The sequence below is a fragment of the Enhydra lutris genome, unplaced genomic scaffold (assembly GCF_002288905.1).
Source record: "Enhydra lutris kenyoni isolate GAN:26980312 unplaced genomic scaffold, ASM228890v2 scaffoldscaffold81, whole genome shotgun sequence".
Classification (NCBI taxonomy): Eukaryota; Metazoa; Chordata; class Mammalia; order Carnivora; family Mustelidae; genus Enhydra; species Enhydra lutris.
In genome coordinates this window covers 1,162,907-1,180,712 of record NW_019154165.1, presented here as the reverse complement: position 1 = coordinate 1,180,712, position 17,806 = coordinate 1,162,907, and the positions used below count along the sequence as shown (strand labels likewise).

At 41.4% G+C, this 17,806-nt stretch overlaps 1 protein-coding gene across 7 annotated transcripts in view; it reads left to right on the top strand.

Annotated features, from left to right (window-relative positions):
- Positions 1–17,806, top strand: part of LOC111161044 (TATA-box binding protein associated factor 1) — a 73,947-nt gene that overhangs the window by 10,324 nt on the left and 45,817 nt on the right. For 6 of the 7 annotated variants that reach the window (XM_022524502.1, XM_022524498.1, XM_022524500.1 and 3 more), the window contains exons 10-25: positions 79–206; positions 318–425; positions 550–723; positions 1,392–1,565; positions 1,773–1,877; positions 2,557–2,757; positions 2,930–3,071; positions 3,443–3,573; positions 4,271–4,351; positions 9,075–9,224; positions 9,405–9,524; positions 9,892–10,067; positions 10,888–11,066; positions 12,723–12,936; positions 13,406–13,571; positions 15,034–15,245. In XM_022524502.1, the coding sequence (XP_022380210.1) occupies positions 79–206; positions 318–425; positions 550–723; positions 1,392–1,565; positions 1,773–1,877; positions 2,557–2,757; positions 2,930–3,071; positions 3,443–3,573; positions 4,271–4,351; positions 9,075–9,224; positions 9,405–9,524; positions 9,892–10,067; positions 10,888–11,066; positions 12,723–12,936; positions 13,406–13,571; positions 15,034–15,245 (2,461 nt within the window). The remainder of the gene's footprint in view (positions 1–78; positions 207–317; positions 426–549; positions 724–1,391; positions 1,566–1,772; positions 1,878–2,556; positions 2,758–2,929; positions 3,072–3,442; positions 3,574–4,270; positions 4,352–9,074; positions 9,225–9,404; positions 9,525–9,891; positions 10,068–10,887; positions 11,067–12,722; positions 12,937–13,405; positions 13,572–15,033; positions 15,246–17,806) is intronic. The other variant, XM_022524499.1, reaches the window with a different exon arrangement.

Here is a 17,806-nt window from a genome sequence, read left to right as displayed (position 1 = left end):
AGGAAGCGCAAAGATACCTGTAGGAAATGTGAATCTTCAGGGATAGTATCTCCAGAGTGACTTTTGTTTCATCCTTAGAAATTCCTGATGAAAAGGAAGAGGCCACCTCCAACTCCCCCTCCAAGGAAAGTAAGAAGGAATCCTCTCTGAAGAAGAGTCGAATTCTGTTAGGGAAAACAGGGGTCATCAAGGAGGAGCCACAGCAGGTCTGTGGAGGGAAAAGGGACATAGGGTGTTGAGAAGAGCAGAGAAAGGTAATGGAGGAGGGTAGTCTGACTAAGGTTTATTTGATATCTGTTTGATGTCCCCATCATTAGAACATGTCTCAGCCAGAAGTGAAAGATCCATGGAATCTCTCCAATGATGAATATTACTACCCCAAGCAGCAGGGTCTTCGAGGCACCTTTGGAGGAAATATTATCCAGGTAAAAGTAACAATTCTTTCTGTGATGGATGGGAATCACTGCCTTGTTTTGATGGAGGATATGGGTAAATCTTGCCTAGGCTGGAGTAATTATTTAATTTGAGCCCTGTTATTTCCTGTCTTAGCACTCAATTCCTGCTGTGGAATTACGACAACCCTTCTTTCCTACCCACATGGGGCCCATCAAACTTCGGCAGTTCCATCGCCCACCTCTGAAGAAATACTCCTTTGGGGCACTCTCTCAGCCAGGTCCCCACTCAGTCCAGCCCTTGCTAAAACACATCAAAAAGAAGGCTAAGGTATGACTGAACTCTGGGTAGGAAAAAAAAAAAAAAGCAGCTATAAAAGATGTTAGAGTACACGTTGGGGAAATGGACATGATATTAGATGATACTAGGGAATTTCTTTTTTCTCAGATGTGATAGAATGTTACTATAGTTTATTTAGGAGAATGTCCTTATTCTTAGGGGTTGCATGTGAAAATACTTAAGGTGAAGTGTCATGATGACTGCAGCTTTCAGAAACGATTCAGGGGGCACCTGGGTGGCTCAGTGGGTTAAGCCTCTGCCTTCAATTCAGGTCATGATCCCAGGCTCATGGAATCGAGCCCCATATCAGGCTCCCTGCTCAGGGGAGCCTGCTTCTCCTTCTGCCTCTGCCTGCCACTCCCCCTACTTGTGCACGTGCACACTCTCTCTCTCTCTGTCAGATAAAATCTTTTAAAAAATGGTTCCAGCAAAATCTATGGAGATAATTTTAGTTAGATAGGGTAAAATATGAAGTTATAGCTAGGCGGTGGGATTGTAAGTGTTCATAGTTTCAACTTCATTGTTGAATATTTTTGCAATGAAGTTTAAAAAAAGGCAAGGCAAAATCACTTTTGGTGTCATTGTCTCAGAATGAACAGCATCAGTTTGTGGTTCTTGTCCTGTCAGGAGCTGAACTGTGTTCTCTTTGTTCTGGGCAGATGAGAGAACAAGAGAGACAAGCGTCTGGTGGTGGAGAGATGTTTTTTATGCGCACACCTCAGGACCTCACAGGCAAAGATGGAGATCTTATTCTTGCAGAATACAGTGAGGAAAATGGACCATTAATGATGCAGGTTGGCATGGCAACCAAGATAAAAAACTACTATAAGCGGGTGAGTCTCTGAGAAAACTTGTTCGTAATATAGTTGTAATGAACATCTAGCCGTAGTCTGCGATTGTATATTTTGTCTTTTCCATGCTGAAATGGTGTCTTTTTTGTAGTTAGTAATATTAGTAAAATGCTATACTCAAGGAATATTTTGTGAAGGTTTATTGATTCTATTCTGTAATAGTAACTGGGTCTTTTGTGTTCCTTCTAGAAACCTGGAAAAGATCCTGGAGCCCCAGATTGTAAATATGGAGAAACTGTTTACTGCCATACATCTCCCTTCCTGGGCTCTCTCCATCCTGGCCAATTACTACAGGTGAGGGATTCTTTCCTGTTGACAACTCTTCCCTAAGGAACTTGACAGGTGAGGAGCTAGTCAGCCCAGAAAGAACTAATTCTAGTTGATTGAGGTACTATTTACATGGCAGGTATGGGGAAGGATCAGTATAATCCCCAAATGATTATAATCCCCAGACTTTCTTTTGATCTTTTTATTAAAACTGGCTCTAGTAATGTTATTTGTAAACTAAATTTGAAATTGTTTTTAGAAAACACACACTGGTAAGAAGTCCAGCAACATCTGGGTGGCATACAGAAGTCAGCCTGGGATTAATAATTTAATGAGTTAATTAATGAGTATTTAATTTGTGTCTGCAGAATTGGTATGTTTTCACTTGTTTAAAGTATCTCTGTTTTGTAGATGAGGTCAGTTAAGCTCAGAGATACTAAATGACTAATCTGACATCATATAGTAAGTAGCAGAGTCAGTGTCATCTGAATCCAAATCCTATAGTTTCCCTACTACTGCCAGTGGGTAAAAAATTATTTTCTAATCCCGTTTGACATTCCATATTCTGATTTATTTATATTATTGGATAGGTTTTAGATGGCATTCTGGGGATGGAGAGCAAACAGGCCTGATTTCCTTTCTCGTTAGTTGATGAAATTTCCTAGGGCTTCTCTGTATATAATTTTTGTGTTTTTACTTTTGTTAGGCATTTGAGAACAATCTTTTTCGTGCCCCAATTTACCTTCATAAGATGCCAGAAACTGACTTCCTTATCATTCGGACAAGACAAGGTTACTATATTCGGGAATTAGTGGATATTTTTGTGGTGGGCCAGCAGTGCCCCTTGTTTGAAGTTCCTGGGCCCAACTCCAAAAGGGCTAATACACATATTCGAGACTTTCTCCAGGTAAGAATGACAGATTAGGGAGGTGGGTCAGTTTGCACGTAACAGGGTATTGTGGATTTGGGGACAGATCAGGAGAGCTCAAAATACATCAGGGCTTAGTAGGGGAAAGAGCCCTGGCGAGCACTTTTGTCTTCTGTTTTGCCAAATGAAAGACACTTGGTTTGTTGGACAGGTCTTTATTTACCGCCTATTCTGGAAGAGTAAAGATAGGCCACGGCGGATCCGAATGGAAGATATAAAGAAAGCCTTCCCTTCTCACTCAGAAAGTAGCATCCGGAAGAGGCTAAAGCTCTGTGCTGACTTCAAACGCACAGGTCATCATTTGTGACTAATTATTTGTTTCTCCTGTCTCTTTCCAAGAAAGGAATTACAGCTTTTGATGAAACGATAAGTATATTACTCCCAGATTGAGAGAATGATAGTCATCAAAAGAGGGAAGCAGTAAAACTTCTAATTATGGAGGCTATGATTGCTTTTTGATTTGTGCCTGCTAGGAAATTTGTTGGATGGTGGATATCAGGAGGTGCAGGCAACCTAGTAGTGGGGCTTTTCTTCAGCGGGCAGGCTAACTGTGGCTAGACCTTCTGGGACGTTGCATGGCCCGGTCTCGGTTCATTATCCTTGTTGCTGTCGGTGGAGGGGCCTTTGGAATTTGGAATGGTCTCATTCTCTCTACTTTTTCTAGGGATGGACTCAAACTGGTGGGTGTTGAAGTCTGATTTTCGGTTACCGACTGAAGAGGAGATCAGAGCTATGGTGTCCCCAGAGCAGTGCTGTGCCTACTACAGCATGATAGCCGCAGAGCAGCGACTGAAGGTAAGCACCTTTCCCTTGTGCCTGTGCCTGTGGGTTTGTTGCAGACAGAGGAGGATGTAGACTGGTGGCACTGGCCAAGAAGTGATGGTTCCTGGATTATGAACCAGTTACTGACAGATTCGAACTCTGAGGTACTCTGTGTCTGTTGGTTCTGAGGACGACTCCGGTCTAGCTAAATAGCAGTGGGAAGGCTTCATGAGGGAATGTAGGGCATATTGTTCCATCCATTTGGGTGGCGACTTTAATCTTTGTTCTTTACAAGGCAGGTTCATACACAGGGCAAATACTTCTCGGTTGTTTTCCACAGCCTTCCCTGTGGGCTGAGATGGTGGTGCTGGACATGTGCTTTTAGAGAAGTACGATATCCTTCTTAGGCCCAAGCAGGGAAGATCTAGCTGGGGTGAGACAGCACAGCTACAACACCACTGAGTTAGTGAGTCTGCAGTGATGAGCATCTCTACTTAGCTTTCTTTTTGGGCCTTAACAACCTACACATCAGCTGGCAAGTTCCCTGAAATGTAATATATCTTCTGATAGCCTAAGGATATAGAATGGTGACAGAGATAGGAAGACTTTACAGAATCCATTCTCTGTGCGAAAATGTACTTTGATATTCTGTACTTGGTACTTAGTGAAACTTGTACTTTGTGTTTTCCAATTTGTTGACTGGTTTATGCTTACGTTTGTGCTCTTCCAGGATGCTGGCTATGGTGAGAAGTCCTTTTTTGCTCCAGAAGAAGAAAATGAGGAAGATTTCCAGATGAAGATTGATGATGAGGTAAGGCTTTACACTAGTTTTTTTGTTAATTAATTAATTATTTTAGAGAGAGAGAGAGCATGTGAGTGGGGGTGGGGGGAAAGGTAGAGGGAGAGAATCTCAAGCAGACTCTGCCCTTAGCGTGGAACCCAGTGTGGGGCTCGATCTCACAGTCCTGAGATAATGACCTGAGCCAGAATCAAGAGTCAGATGCTCAGGGGTGCCTGGGTGTCTCAATGGGTTAAGCCTCTGCCTTCAGCTCAGGTCATGGTCTCAGGGTCCTGGGATCGAGCCCCACATCGGGCTCTCTGCTCAGCAGGGAGCCTGCTTCCTCCTTTCTCTCTGCCTGCCTCTCTGCCTACTTGTGATCTCTCTCTCTGTCAAATAAATAAAATCTTAAAAAAAAAAAAAAAGAGTCAGATGCTCAACTAACCAAGCCACCCAGGCACCCTGGCTTTGTGCTAATTTTTATTAGTATATCCCATTTATCCATTTTAATTTTTTTCCATTTATCCTTTAAAAAAAAACAACTTTATTGAGTTAAGATTGACATAAGTAGCACGTATTTAAAGTGTACTATTTGATATGTTGTGATATGTGTTTATATCTGTGAATCCTCATAACAAGATAGTGAATGTATCTGTCACCCCCCCCCCCAAAGGTTTTTTTTTACCCCCTTTGGAATTCTTTTCTCCTTTCTCTTCCCTTTACTCTGGCCTCTTTGTGCCCTGACAACCACACTGATGCTTTCTGTCACTATAGATTAGTTCACATTTTCTACATTTTTAGATATGTGGGCTCATACAGTATGTGTACTTTCTTTTTTTAACCGTGGTAAAATATACATAACAAAATTTACCATCTAACCTTTAAATGTACAATTTGGTAACCTTAGGCATGTTCACATTGTTACAAAACCAATTTCCAGAACTCTTTTCATGTTGCAAAACTGAAACTCTGTTACCCATTAAATCACAAGTCCCCATTTCTTCCTCCTCCAGCCTCTGCAACCACCATTCTACTTTCTGTCTCTCTGAATTTTACTACTCTAGGTACTTCTCCTAAGTGGAATCATGAGGTATTGTTTTTATGTGACTGGTTTATTTTATCCAGCACGATATCCTCAAAGTTCATGCATGTTGTAGCATATATCACAGTTTCCTTCCTTTTTTAAGGCTGAATAACATTCCACTGTGTGTCTGTACCACATCGTGTTTATCCACCCATCCATCGGTGGTCATTTGGGGTGCTTCCACCTCTTGCTGTTGGGCGCAGTGCTGCTGTGAACATGGGTGTGCACATATCGCTTCAGGATTCTGTTTTCTGTTCTTCTGCATATAGAACCAGAAGTGGATTACTGGATCACATGATAGTTCTGTTTTTAGTTTTTTGAGCAACTTTCATACTTATTTTCTTCAAAGTAGCTGCAGTATTTTACGTTCTTGTCAATGGTATATAAGAATTTCAATTTCTCCACACTCATGCCAACACTTGTTATTATTTTTTTGATAGAAACCATCCTAATGGATGTGAGGCAGTATCTCATTGTGATTTTGATTTGCATTTCCCTAATGGTTAGTGATGTTGAGCCATCTTTTCATGTACTTATTGGACATTTGTGTATCTTCTTCTGAGAAAGGTCTATTCAAGTCCTTTGCCCATTTTTGAATCAGGTTGTTTGGTTTTTGTTATTGAGTTGTAGTTCTTTATAAATTCTTGATATTAATCTCTCATCAGATACATGCTGTGCAAATAATTTCTGCCATAGGTTGCCTTTTTATTCTGTTGTGTCCTTTGATGCAGAGAAGTTTTTAATTGAGATACAGTCCAGTGTATCTTATTTTACTTTTGTTGTTTGTGCTTTTTTGGTTCCATATCCAAGATGTCATTGCCAAATCCAGTGTCATGGTTTTTCCTCTGTTTTCTTCTAAGGGTTTTATATTTTTAATTCTTTTTAAAAAACATTTTATTTATTTATTTGACAGACAGAGATCACAAGTAGACAGAGAGGCAGGCAGAGGAGAGGAGGAAGTAGGCTCCCCACTGAGCAGAGAGCCCAATGTGGGGCTTGATCCCAAGACCCTGGGATCATGACCTGAGCCAAAGGCAGAGGCTTTAACGCACTGAGCCACCCAGGCACCCCTATTTTTAATTCTTATACTTAGGTATGAGACTTAAGATGGTCTTTGCTCCATTTTGAGTTAATTTTTATATATGGTATAAGGTAAAGGTCGAGCTTCATTATTTTGCATGTGGATATTCTATTTTCAGCACCATTTGTTGAAAGTATGTATTCTTTCTTGTCTGTCTTCTTTCACCCTGTAATTATGTTGAGATTCATCCAGGTTATTGACCGTTTGTTCTTTTGTATTGCCACATAGCCCTCCATAATGTGGATATTACCACAGTTTAGGTAATGGCCTATCAAAAGACATTTTGGTTGTTCCCAGTTTTTGGCTATTATGAATAAAGCTGCTATCAATATTCATGTATAAATCTCTGGACACATTTCCTTTTTTCTTGGGTAAATACCTGAAAGTAGAATTATTGGGTCATGTGGTAATTCTCTTTCACATTTTTTTAAAGATTTTATTTATTGGGGAGAGAGAGCATGAATGGGGTGGGGTGGGGAGAGGGAGAAGCAGACTCCCCACTGAGCAGCAAGTCCGACCTGGGGCTCAATACCAGAACCCCAGGATCATGAACTGAAGGCAGACACTTAACCAGTTGAGCCACCCAGGTGCCCCGCTTTCAACTTTGAAGGAACTACCTTCCACAGTGACTGTGTTATTTTTACATTCTTACTAGCAATGTATGAGGGTTCTAGTTTTTCCATATCCTTGTCAACACTTGTTATTTTTCTTTTTTTTAATTATTACTACTTTTATGGCCCTCCTGTCAGATGTGAAATGGTCTCTTGCTGCTGTTTTGATTTGCATTTCCCTAGTGGCTAAGGGCGTTGAGCATCTTTTCATGTGCTTAATTTATCATCCAGACTTCTTCTTTTGTCAAGTGTCTGTTAATCTTTTTAATCCACTTTTAACTGGTTGCTTGTTTTCTTCTCATTGAGTCTTGAGAGAGCTCTATGTATTCTAGGTCCGACTCCTTTATCAGGTATGTGATTGCCGAAAATTTTCTCCCAGTCTGTGGCTTGTCTTTTAACTGTTTTAACAGTGTTTTATGAAGAGCAGAAATCCAGATTGTCAGTTTTCTCTGTTGCTTGTGGTTTTGGTGTTGTATCTAAGAAATTTTTATCTAACTCAGGGATGCAAAGATTTTCTTTTATGTTTTCTTCTAAAAGTTTTGTTGTTCTAGATCTTAAGTTTAGATCCATTTTGAGTTAATTTTTATGTAGGGTGCAAGGTATAGATTAAGGTTCTTTTTTGCATGTGAATGTCCAGTTATTCCAGCACCATTGTTTAAAAAGTTGAATGACCTTTTAAAATAAAAATTTAGAACAAAAATCTGATCATATGATTTTCTAGCCCAAAGACTTCCTTTGGGTCCTCACTTCTTTTAGAAAGAAGTTCTGCACATGCTTTACAAGGTGCTATGTGATTTGGGTCTTGTATATAACTCTAACCTCCTCTCATCTCCTGTCACTGTCCATCTTGTACTCAAGCTGCAAACATACTGAAGTTCATTCAGTCCCCTCAGTTTCTTTCTGTTGCCTTCCAGGATTTTGCAACTGCTTTTCCCTCTGCCTAGGATATTTTCTTGCCACTCTTCTACCATCTTACCTTCACCTATGATTTATGTTTCGTGGATGCTTACCCTGACTTCTGTCCTCACTCCCATCATATTGGCTCATTATTCTTCCCTTCTTTATGTACATGTAACACTTTTTACTTTCCTGTCGATGCACTGATTATGCAGTATTGTATTTGGCTGGTTATTTGTCTCTTTCTCACTAATGTGAGGTCCATGAGAAAGTAGTGCCTGGCATGTAGTAGGTGTTCAATAAATATCTATTAAATCAGTGAGTGATTGTAAATGAGGTCAGACAGAGTGAGTGAAGAAGCTCATTGTGGTGGTGTTTTGAGGATGGAGTGAAAAATGAGTGGATGTCTAAGAATTTCAGAAAGTAAGGATTTGGTCAAATAGTCTTCGAGATTGAATCTTGATTAGAGAATTGACCACTCTTTAGCTAATTGTGTATACTCTTAACTGGTCTGTGTGGACAAGCACATTCCTCTTGTCTTAATTTCCTGGTTATTTTGTGGGGTCAGTAAACACTATATTCAGGGTCCCAGGAGAGGACAGATGTTTTTAACCAACCAGTTGCAGAGGTAAAATGGACCTGGGGTTAAAGCCATTACTTTGTAAAATGTGCTTATCATTTAATTACAGAATGTATTGGCTATTCTAAAGCAGCCATTCGAGCAATCGGGCAGTCAGATGCATCATCAACCTCTTTGAGCATCATGAGGGTGGGGCATCACTGTCTTTGAGAACTCTCAGTATATCCCTAGGGATATGGGGCCAAAGGGGACCACTGTTCCACAGTGTTCTCCTTATACTGGCTGAGATCTTGATTTTTGTTTAATATCATAATGTAAGTACCATAGAGGGGAAGAAGAGTAAGCTGGGTACTGGGCAGCTTTATATGCAACTATTAATCTTCGTGGATAATTTAAGAAAGCATCAAATCGTACATTATTGTAATTATTCTTATCTTCTAAGTATGGCTAGATGTAGAGCAAATGTTTCCCATAGCCCTTATAAATCTTTTTCTATACCTCAGGTTCGTACTGCTCCTTGGAACACCACAAGGGCTTTCATTGCTGCTATGAAGGGCAAGTGTCTCTTGGAGGTGACTGGGGTGGCAGATCCTACAGGGTGTGGCGAAGGATTCTCCTATGTCAAGATTCCAAACAAACCGACACAGCAGAAGGTGAGACTGTCTGAAATCCTGGAAACCAAAAATTAAGGGAGGAAGAAATGGAGGTTAAGGAGTGGAAGTGAAGGGGTTGGGGGATGGAAAACACTTAAGTTGACAGGATGGCTTAGGCACCTACTGTAAGGAGTTCAGCTTATTACAGTTCTTGCCTGTTTTGTTTCATGTTTGAGGTAGGATGATAAGGAGCCTCAGCCAGTAAAGAAGACAGTGACAGGAACAGATGCAGATCTCCGTCGCCTTTCACTGAAAAATGCCAAGCAGCTCCTCCGTAAATTTGGTGTACCTGAAGAAGAGGTGAGTGTGGAAGAGGAAAACTTAGTGTCCCCTAGGGTAGGGGGCCTTTGATAGAGGGAAAAGCTAGGGGGCAGATGTAAGGAACTATCTGGATAAGTTTGTGGTGTAGGTTGTAGTACCCTGGATCTTGGGCACTTTTTCAGGAGTTAGCTTTCTCCAAGCTTTCTGTTTAACCTGCTTTGGGTGGTGTTTTGGGTTTTGTTTTTTTGTTTTTTGTTGTTGTTGGTTTTTTGTTTTTTTGTTTTTTTTTTTTTTTGGTCTGGCTCTCTAGGTTGTGTGCCTTGGTTTATTTTTTTTGAACTCTCTGATGTTTTAGGTTGAAATCTCTGATGATTTAGGTGTATGTGTTTGTCTCTCTCTCTCGTAGATTAAAAAGCTGTCCCGCTGGGAAGTGATTGACGTAGTCCGCACAATGTCCACAGAGCAGGCTCGCTCTGGAGAGGGGCCCATGAGTAAATTTGCCCGTGGGTCAAGGTTTTCTGTGGCTGAGCATCAGGAGCGTTACAAAGAGGAATGTCAGCGCATCTTCGACCTTCAGAACAAGTATGTTGTTCTAGTGCTGTAGAAAATCCAAGCTGGAAAGGGGAGGGGTCCCAGACACCATATATTATAATGAACAAGAGGTCACTTGATAATGTGACTAGTTGCCCAGGTAGCTGAGATTTCAGGGTGGTCTCTATTCATAATACTGCTGGAACACCTGCTCCTTTCAGAGCAACTTGGCAAAGGTTTTTGCATTGGCAAGACGTACTTTAGGTTCCATGGTAACTTTTGTGGCCTGCTTGGGCCTGGCAGTTATTCTAGTGGTGATAAGGGACAGTGAGTGTGTGTTGTTTTTTTTTTTTTCTGAAGGCTTACTATGAGAGGATGGTAACGCTCTATTATTAAAAATGACCAGGGGCGCCTGGGTGGCTCAGTCGTTAAGTGTCTGCCTTCGGCTCAGGTCGTGATCCTGGGGTCCTGGGATCGAGCCCCACATCGGGCTCTCTGCTCAGCGGGGAGCCTGCTTCCTCCTCTCTCTCTGCCTGCCTCTCTGCCTGCTTGTGATCTCTGTCTGTCAAATAAATAAATAAAATCTTTAAAAAAAAAATGACCAGTGTGCCGTTTTATTTCTCAGGTTTTTTCTAGGAATTCTGAAAGAGTTGCTGTGTTACAGCATATTTCAGATTTGCCTTGTTGACAAAAGTCAAGGAAGACTTTGTAAAGCTGTTCTGTTAAGGCCCCCATGTCTTAGTGGATTTGGGTATTCCTTTTTAAGGTTGATTTCCCAAGTTCCTCCTGTTGCCTAAAGCTGTATTTCTTCAGCTCTTTATACACTTTCATGTTTCTCTTCTTAATTTTCAACATCGTTTTTCCTTTTTAGAGTTTTGTCATCAACCGAAGTATTATCAACTGACACAGACAGCAGCTCAGCTGAAGACAGTGACTTTGAAGAAATGGGAAAGAACATTGAGAACATGTTGCAGAATAAGAAAACCAGCTCTCAGCTGTCGCGTGAACGGGAGGAGCAGGAGCGGAAGGAACTACAGCGGATGCTACTGGGTGAGGGTAGTGGCTTCATAGACAAGAAAGAGAAGGATCGGAAAAGTGTAAATAACTGCAGACTAAGAACTGAGCCAAAGCTGGAGGCAGAAGTAGCGGATGAGTATAGAAAAGCCTGTAGATGAGGTAGAAAGGTTAATGCAAGCTAAACTTGGAGGTTTTTCTGGGGGGCCCAGATTGAAGAGCTGCCACCGGCCCACTGCTGCCTCTGTCTGTGTCAGGCCTGTCCAAGCCAGGGCTAGCAGTGCTGTACATCAGGTGATCTTTCAGAAGGTCATTCATCCTAGAGGCTAAGAGTTTTTAAAACTGATTTCATGGATAAATTTGAGGGGTTGCCCTTGAACCCTCTGAAATCATATGTAAAATTCTGTGCAAATGACCTTTTCTGAGAAGATCTGTGACTTTCAGAAGATTCTCAAAGGAGTCCTAGACCCTAAATAGAGTTAAAAATCACCAACCAAAAATTGCAGAAGTTGAGAGTGGGGATGATAAAGGCGTGAACTGGTTTGGGGTGTGGATTTTGGGAATGAAAAGGGGTAAAAAATCAAGGTGACCTTATGATTTCACTCCGGGTATGCCAGAAAGATGGTACCTTTGATTAAAGTAGTAAACTTCAGGGGCGCCTGGGTGGCTCAGTGGGTTAAAGCCTCTGCCTTCGGCTCAGGTCATGATCTCAGAGTCCTGGGATCAAGCCCCACATCGGGCTCTCTCCTCAGCGGGGAGCCTGCTTCCTCCTCTCTCTCTGCTTACTTGTAATCTCTGTCTGTCAAATAAATAAATTAAAAAAAAATCTTAAAAAAAAATTTTTTAAAAAAAGTAGTAAACTTCAGAGAGAGAAGCAGGTGTGAGAAGGGAAGATGTAATATGTGGAGTTTGAGGTCCCCATGACACTTCCCAGTATAGACGTCAAGCAGGCAAATTAAAATTTGGATATAGATACTATCAGAGGGAGGATAAAGGCCCGAAGATGGATATGTAAATGACTGTTCTCACTCCCAATAGGCTTTTCCTTCATTTCCTGCTCTGTAAAAAGCTTTGTGTAATTTTGTGTTCTGGCTACTTTGTAAAGATGTGATAAAGCTTTTGCATCGGGGCGGTCCTAGACCAGCAGTAGCGACATCACACAGGAGCTTGTTAGGAATGCATATTCTCAGGCCTCACCCCAGACGCTACTGAATTGGAATCTAGTGTAATGAGAATTCTCAGGTGATTCCTCTTCATTCGTGTTTGGGTTTGAGAAGCATTCTCCTAAGACTCTGGACCTGTGTCTGTGGTGCAGTTTTCCCTCTTGTGCTGGAGTGCTTTTCTTTAATGTGATCATCAACTACTTGCTGCTTGGGCTTTCTTCTCTTGCTCTTGAGAGGAATCAGAATACAGCTGCTATTTTTCTGTCCCCTCTAACAAACGTAGTTCTTTGAGTTCCTTTCAGAACTTCTCATACTTACAAAAATGGGAATGGGGCAGTGGTAAAATGAAGTCAGGAAAGGACAAATCAGTGCATTTGCGGGCTTGATGCTTTCTGTAGAACCATACAATGCTTTTGGTAAACGTACATACTTTTGTGGCCCGTTGAACTTCGAGGTCTCCATCCAGTCTCAGGAAAATGACCATTTGGGTGGTAGGGGGAATGCGTGGAAATCTTTTTCTGCCTTGCAGCAGCAGGTTCAGCAGCATCAGGAAACAATCACAGAGATGATGACACAGCTTCTGTGACTAGCCTTAACTCTTCTGCCACCGGCCGTTGTCTAAAGATTTATCGCACATTTCGAGATGAAGAGGGGAAGGAGTACGTTCGCTGTGAGACAGTCCGAAAGCCAGCTGTCATTGATGCCTACGTGCGCATACGAACCACAAAAGATGAGGAATTCATGTGAGTTTGACTCCCTGCTTTCCAGTATGATAAGGAAGACGATGAAAGTGGTGGGGGATGGGGATGAGGGAGGTATGTGCTGGAGTTTTAGTGACAGGATTCTGTACAGCTGGAAGTTGGAAGTCTGTGTTGGTTGGGTACCTTTAGGTCTTGGGGTTTGGACAGAGCCAAATCACAGGGAGATGTTTCAGATTTGCTTCAAAATAAAGGCATGTTTTCCATTCCACCTGGGTCCTTTGCATTGTGGTTGGTTGGCAGAACTCTTAGTGATGACTCAGGACACCTTATTCTGAGAGAAGTGCTGCTCTGCACATGGAAGGCTGATGAGTAGGGGAGATGGGAATATAGGTAGCCCCTTTTATTTCTGTCTGGATGGATTATTTTAGTTCTGATGTGTTTAGCTATCAGGACGGTTGTCTTTGGTTTAGCTTTGCTTATGGTCCTGTGATATTTCCCCCTTGCCCTTCAGTCGAAAGTTTGCCCTTTTTGATGAACAGCATCGAGAAGAGATGCGAAAGGAACGGCGGAGGATTCAGGAGCAACTTAGGCGACTGAAGCGGAACCAGGAAAAGGAGAAGCTTAAGGGTCCTCCTGAGAAGAAGCCCAAAAAAATGAAGGAGCGTCCTGACCTAAAAGTAAATAGAATGTGGCATGATCATAGCTAGAAAGGCGAAGAAAGCATACCTCTGCCCATAGCTTTTGGCGTTCTCCCTGACTGGGAATGGGGGCGGTATTGTGGAAAGCTAGTTGAGTTGGTGTGGCTGCTCAGGTGTTATCATGACTAGTGTGACTGGCACTGACAACCTAATCTGGTGCCATTTGGTGTCATTTTATACTTCACCTGTTGGGAGTATTTCCTAGGGGTTGAAATGGGCTTGGGTGAGAGAGGTGTTTTTTACACACACGTGCGTGTGTGTGTGTGTGTATACGTACACATACACATATCCTTTAAAAATTGTACATATTAGAAGCAACAGGGGGCGCCTGGGTGGCTCAGGTGTTTAAGTGTCTGCTTTCAGCTCAGGTCATGATCCCAGGGTCCTGGGATCGCGTCCTGCATCAGGCTCCCTGCTCAGTGGGGAGTCTGCTTCAGTGACCGTCTCCTGGTTCCTGCCTTCTCTCTCTCTCCCTCTCACTCATTCTCTCTCGAAGTGAATAAAAACAATATTTAAAAAAAGAAAAAGAAAAAAGAAGCAACAGGAAAAAAACTTATCAGTACAGGTTGCCTTCTGTGACTTAGGTAGGGTTCCAGATATTACTGTACATGTAACTGCCATGTACACCATAAAACGAGGCCACTGCTATATAAAATGATAGTAGTCTCACAGTGTTGTTGGAGTAAGTGATATAATGCCTGGGAAGCACTTTAGAAACTGTAAAGTTCTTAGCAAATATAAACTGCTGGTGACATGTACTGAGGTCATTATTTTCATGTTTCTTTGTTATATATGATATTCTATAAATGTGATACAGTATTGACCCCATTTTGCAAAACTTAGATGGAGACTTGGTATTATTGAGCCTTTTCCTTGGGCCTGGAAGAATATACCCATGCTGACTGCGTGTGCTGGCGAAGGCAGCCCTGGGCTTCCGATGGACTTTGTCCTGCGCATTTAACATTTTCATACTCTACAACTGAAATCGAGAGTGGAAATCCTCTCTGTTTTCTTCCTCACTTGTTTTTTTTTTTTTAAATGTCCAATCTCTGGATTGCATTTTATTTTTAAGATTTTTTTTAAAATTTATTTATTTGACAGACAGATCACAAGCAGGCAGAGAGGCAGGTAGAGAAGGAGGGAGGGGGAAGCAGACTCCCCGCTGAGCAGAGAGCCCAACGTGGGGCTCGATCCCAGGACCCTGGGATCATGACCCGAGCAGAAGGCAGAGGCTTTAACCCACTGGGCTACCCAGGCGCCCCGCATTTTATTTTTAATGTGTCATTTCCATTGAGGTTCTTTTGTCCGATGGCTTCTGGTTGAAAGGTGTCTAACAGTCCTGTTACGACAACAGTTCTGCACCTGCCTTGTATGTGTTATGTAAAGCGAACATTAAGCCGCCCATTTACCTCTGACACATTGATACTTTTCCCTTTTGCAGCTGAAATGTGGGGCTTGTGGTGCCATTGGGCACATGAGGACAAACAAATTCTGCCCCCTCTACTATCAGACAAATGCTCCACCTTCCAACCCTGTTGCCATGACAGAGGAGCAGGAGGAGGAGTTGGAAAAGACAGTCATTCATAATGATAATGAAGAACTTATCAAGGTTGAAGGGACCAAGATTGTCCTGGGGAAACAGCTAATTGAGAGGTAAGAGATAGCAGGCAGGAAGTGCTGTGGGGAGATCCGTTGGAGGTTGATGCTAGCAAAGGGTGGCAGGGGTGGATGTGATATATACTGTGAAGTGGAACTCAGAGCACGGGGACTGGGATGGATTTTCCTCAGTAACTGTTGCCAGTAGTGACAATTACGGTCTTTTGTCGTGAAGCACTCCTCAGGCTTTCCCACTTGCCTTGGGGCATGTGACCTAACTTTTCCGGGTCTCAGTTTCCTTATTTTAACCAAATAAAACCACCCTTATCAGGGTAGTTATGAAGATAAAATGGCAGACAGTGCCTAGCATATCATAGGTGCTCTTCCTGTCCTACTTCCTGGCACTCCTCACACTTGTCAAGTCCCTAATCTCTTGAGTGTTCCGATGATGGACCATCCCAGAAAGACTAAGGAGACGTACACTGTGCTTATCCCTGTCTCTTTTTCTCAGAGAATTTAAGAGATAATCAAGTGGAGAAGTTTTTAAATTAAAAGACATTTTTCCCCGACTTTTGAGTTTGAAAACTGCAAACCTTATCATTCCTCTAAAGTCACCAGCTTAACATTCGTCACATTTGTTTTGTCTTTATATGTCTGAAAGTTTTTTTTTTTTGGCTGAACTATTTGGAAATAAGTTGCGGGCGTCTTGATGTTTCCCTCAGAAGTTCTTGACCACACATTGTCTAAGAGTCGGGATATAACAACATACTACCATTACACCTAAGAAAATTAGCATCAGTTCAGTAGTATTTAACATTGGTTCTTATTTAAATTTCTCCGGTTATCTCAGTGTCCTTTATGGCCTGCCCCACTCCCAATTCAGGGTCCAATCCCTGTTCAAACATTAAGTATTTTGAGTGTCTTTAAATCTAGAACTGTTCTCTCCACCTATTTTGGTTTTCATGGCATTGACTTTTTGGAAGAATTCAGGCCAGTTGTCTCCTAAAATATCCCATATTTCTGGATTTGTCTGATTGTTTTCTCATTGATTATGTTTAGATTAAATGTCTTTGGCAAGATTACTACATAGGTGATATTATGTACTTACTACACCACATCAAGAAGCACATAATGTCAGGTTTTTTCACTGTTTTGATCATCTTGTTTAAGTGGTGATCCCAGAACCCTCTATAATAAAGGTATGTTGTTCCCTTTGTAATTAGCATGTGGGTGAATTTCCTGTTCCCTAACAGTCTTTCTCTCAGTAATTGTAGCATCCATTGATGATCATTGCCTAACTCCGTTGTTACATCGGGGATTGCAAAATAGCGGTTTTTCTAATTATAGCATTCTTTCTACATTAACTGGTATTCTATAAAGAAGAGCTTTCCTTTCCTTTCTGTTTGAGTATTTCTGTGGATTCTGAAATTCTTCCTTTTGTGAACTTAATGTAATATGATTTATTAACACCATTTGTAATTGTGATGCCCATATTGTCTTACATTTGACCTCTTAAAGCTAGATCCTGTGTCCTTTTGAAACAATCCTGTAAATCTTCGAGAACGTCTTTGCTTTCTGACACAAGATGTTCTAGGCTATCCTTGAAATTTTCTTGTTTGAGACCTAGAATCAGCCATTTCTTCAAGGAGCCCTGGTTCCTTTTATCGGGGAATGGCATTTAGAACCAAGACCTAGGTGTTAGGTATGCTCATTCCCACTGAGATGTCATTGCTTCTAGGCTTTTAGTGGACAGAACTAGGAAATAAACACATATTGTAAATCACATACCAAAACCTTCCTATCAAAACCTCCAGTTTAAATGATATCTACAGATTCTTCCTCCTCTTCCCCCATTCATATCTGCATCCTTTCTCTGGTTTCCAGCATTAATATGTTGATTCATTTGCTCTGTCTGTACATCTGTTATACAGAATAGTTTGAGAATTACAATACTAGTACCACTAACAACAAACCCATAAAGTAGATTCAAGGTGTTTTCTGTCATTCGTTGTCCTTAGACTATATGCCACTGCAGTAGAACAGTCAGGGTATTATGTGCAAAATATATTTGAATTCTCTTTTGTGTGTAACTTTTAATCAATTTGATACATACTTTTGTTTCTTACTGAGGTAAAATTGGTAGATACCATTGTGTAAGCTTCAGAGGTACAGTATTATGTATTGGTATTTATATACATTACAAAGCGATCCCCACTGTAAGTCTAATTACCACTCATCACCAGATAGTTTGTTTTTGCTTCTATTAAGTTTGGGGCTCTTTTTTCCATTCTTGATTTAATTTATCAATATCCGTAATAGCCATTATATTTTGAGGCACATTAGAAAAGGAAAATTTAGTGTCTTGATCCCATACAATGGAAAGGAAGAAGGTGAATGGCCTTTTAATGACTGAGGGAAACTTGACTATTTTTTTTTCAAGCCAGTTTTTCATTTCTTCCTTGTTTCTATTATAAGTTTAGCCTCCTAGCCCTTGAACCCTAAGATAGAATGTTGGAGCTGGAAGTGTTCTTGAAATTCCTTTAGCCTAGTTCCCTTATCTTCCAAATAGGAAACTGAGGTTGTGGCTTGCCTAGTTCTTTATTAATTTGGAGATCCCG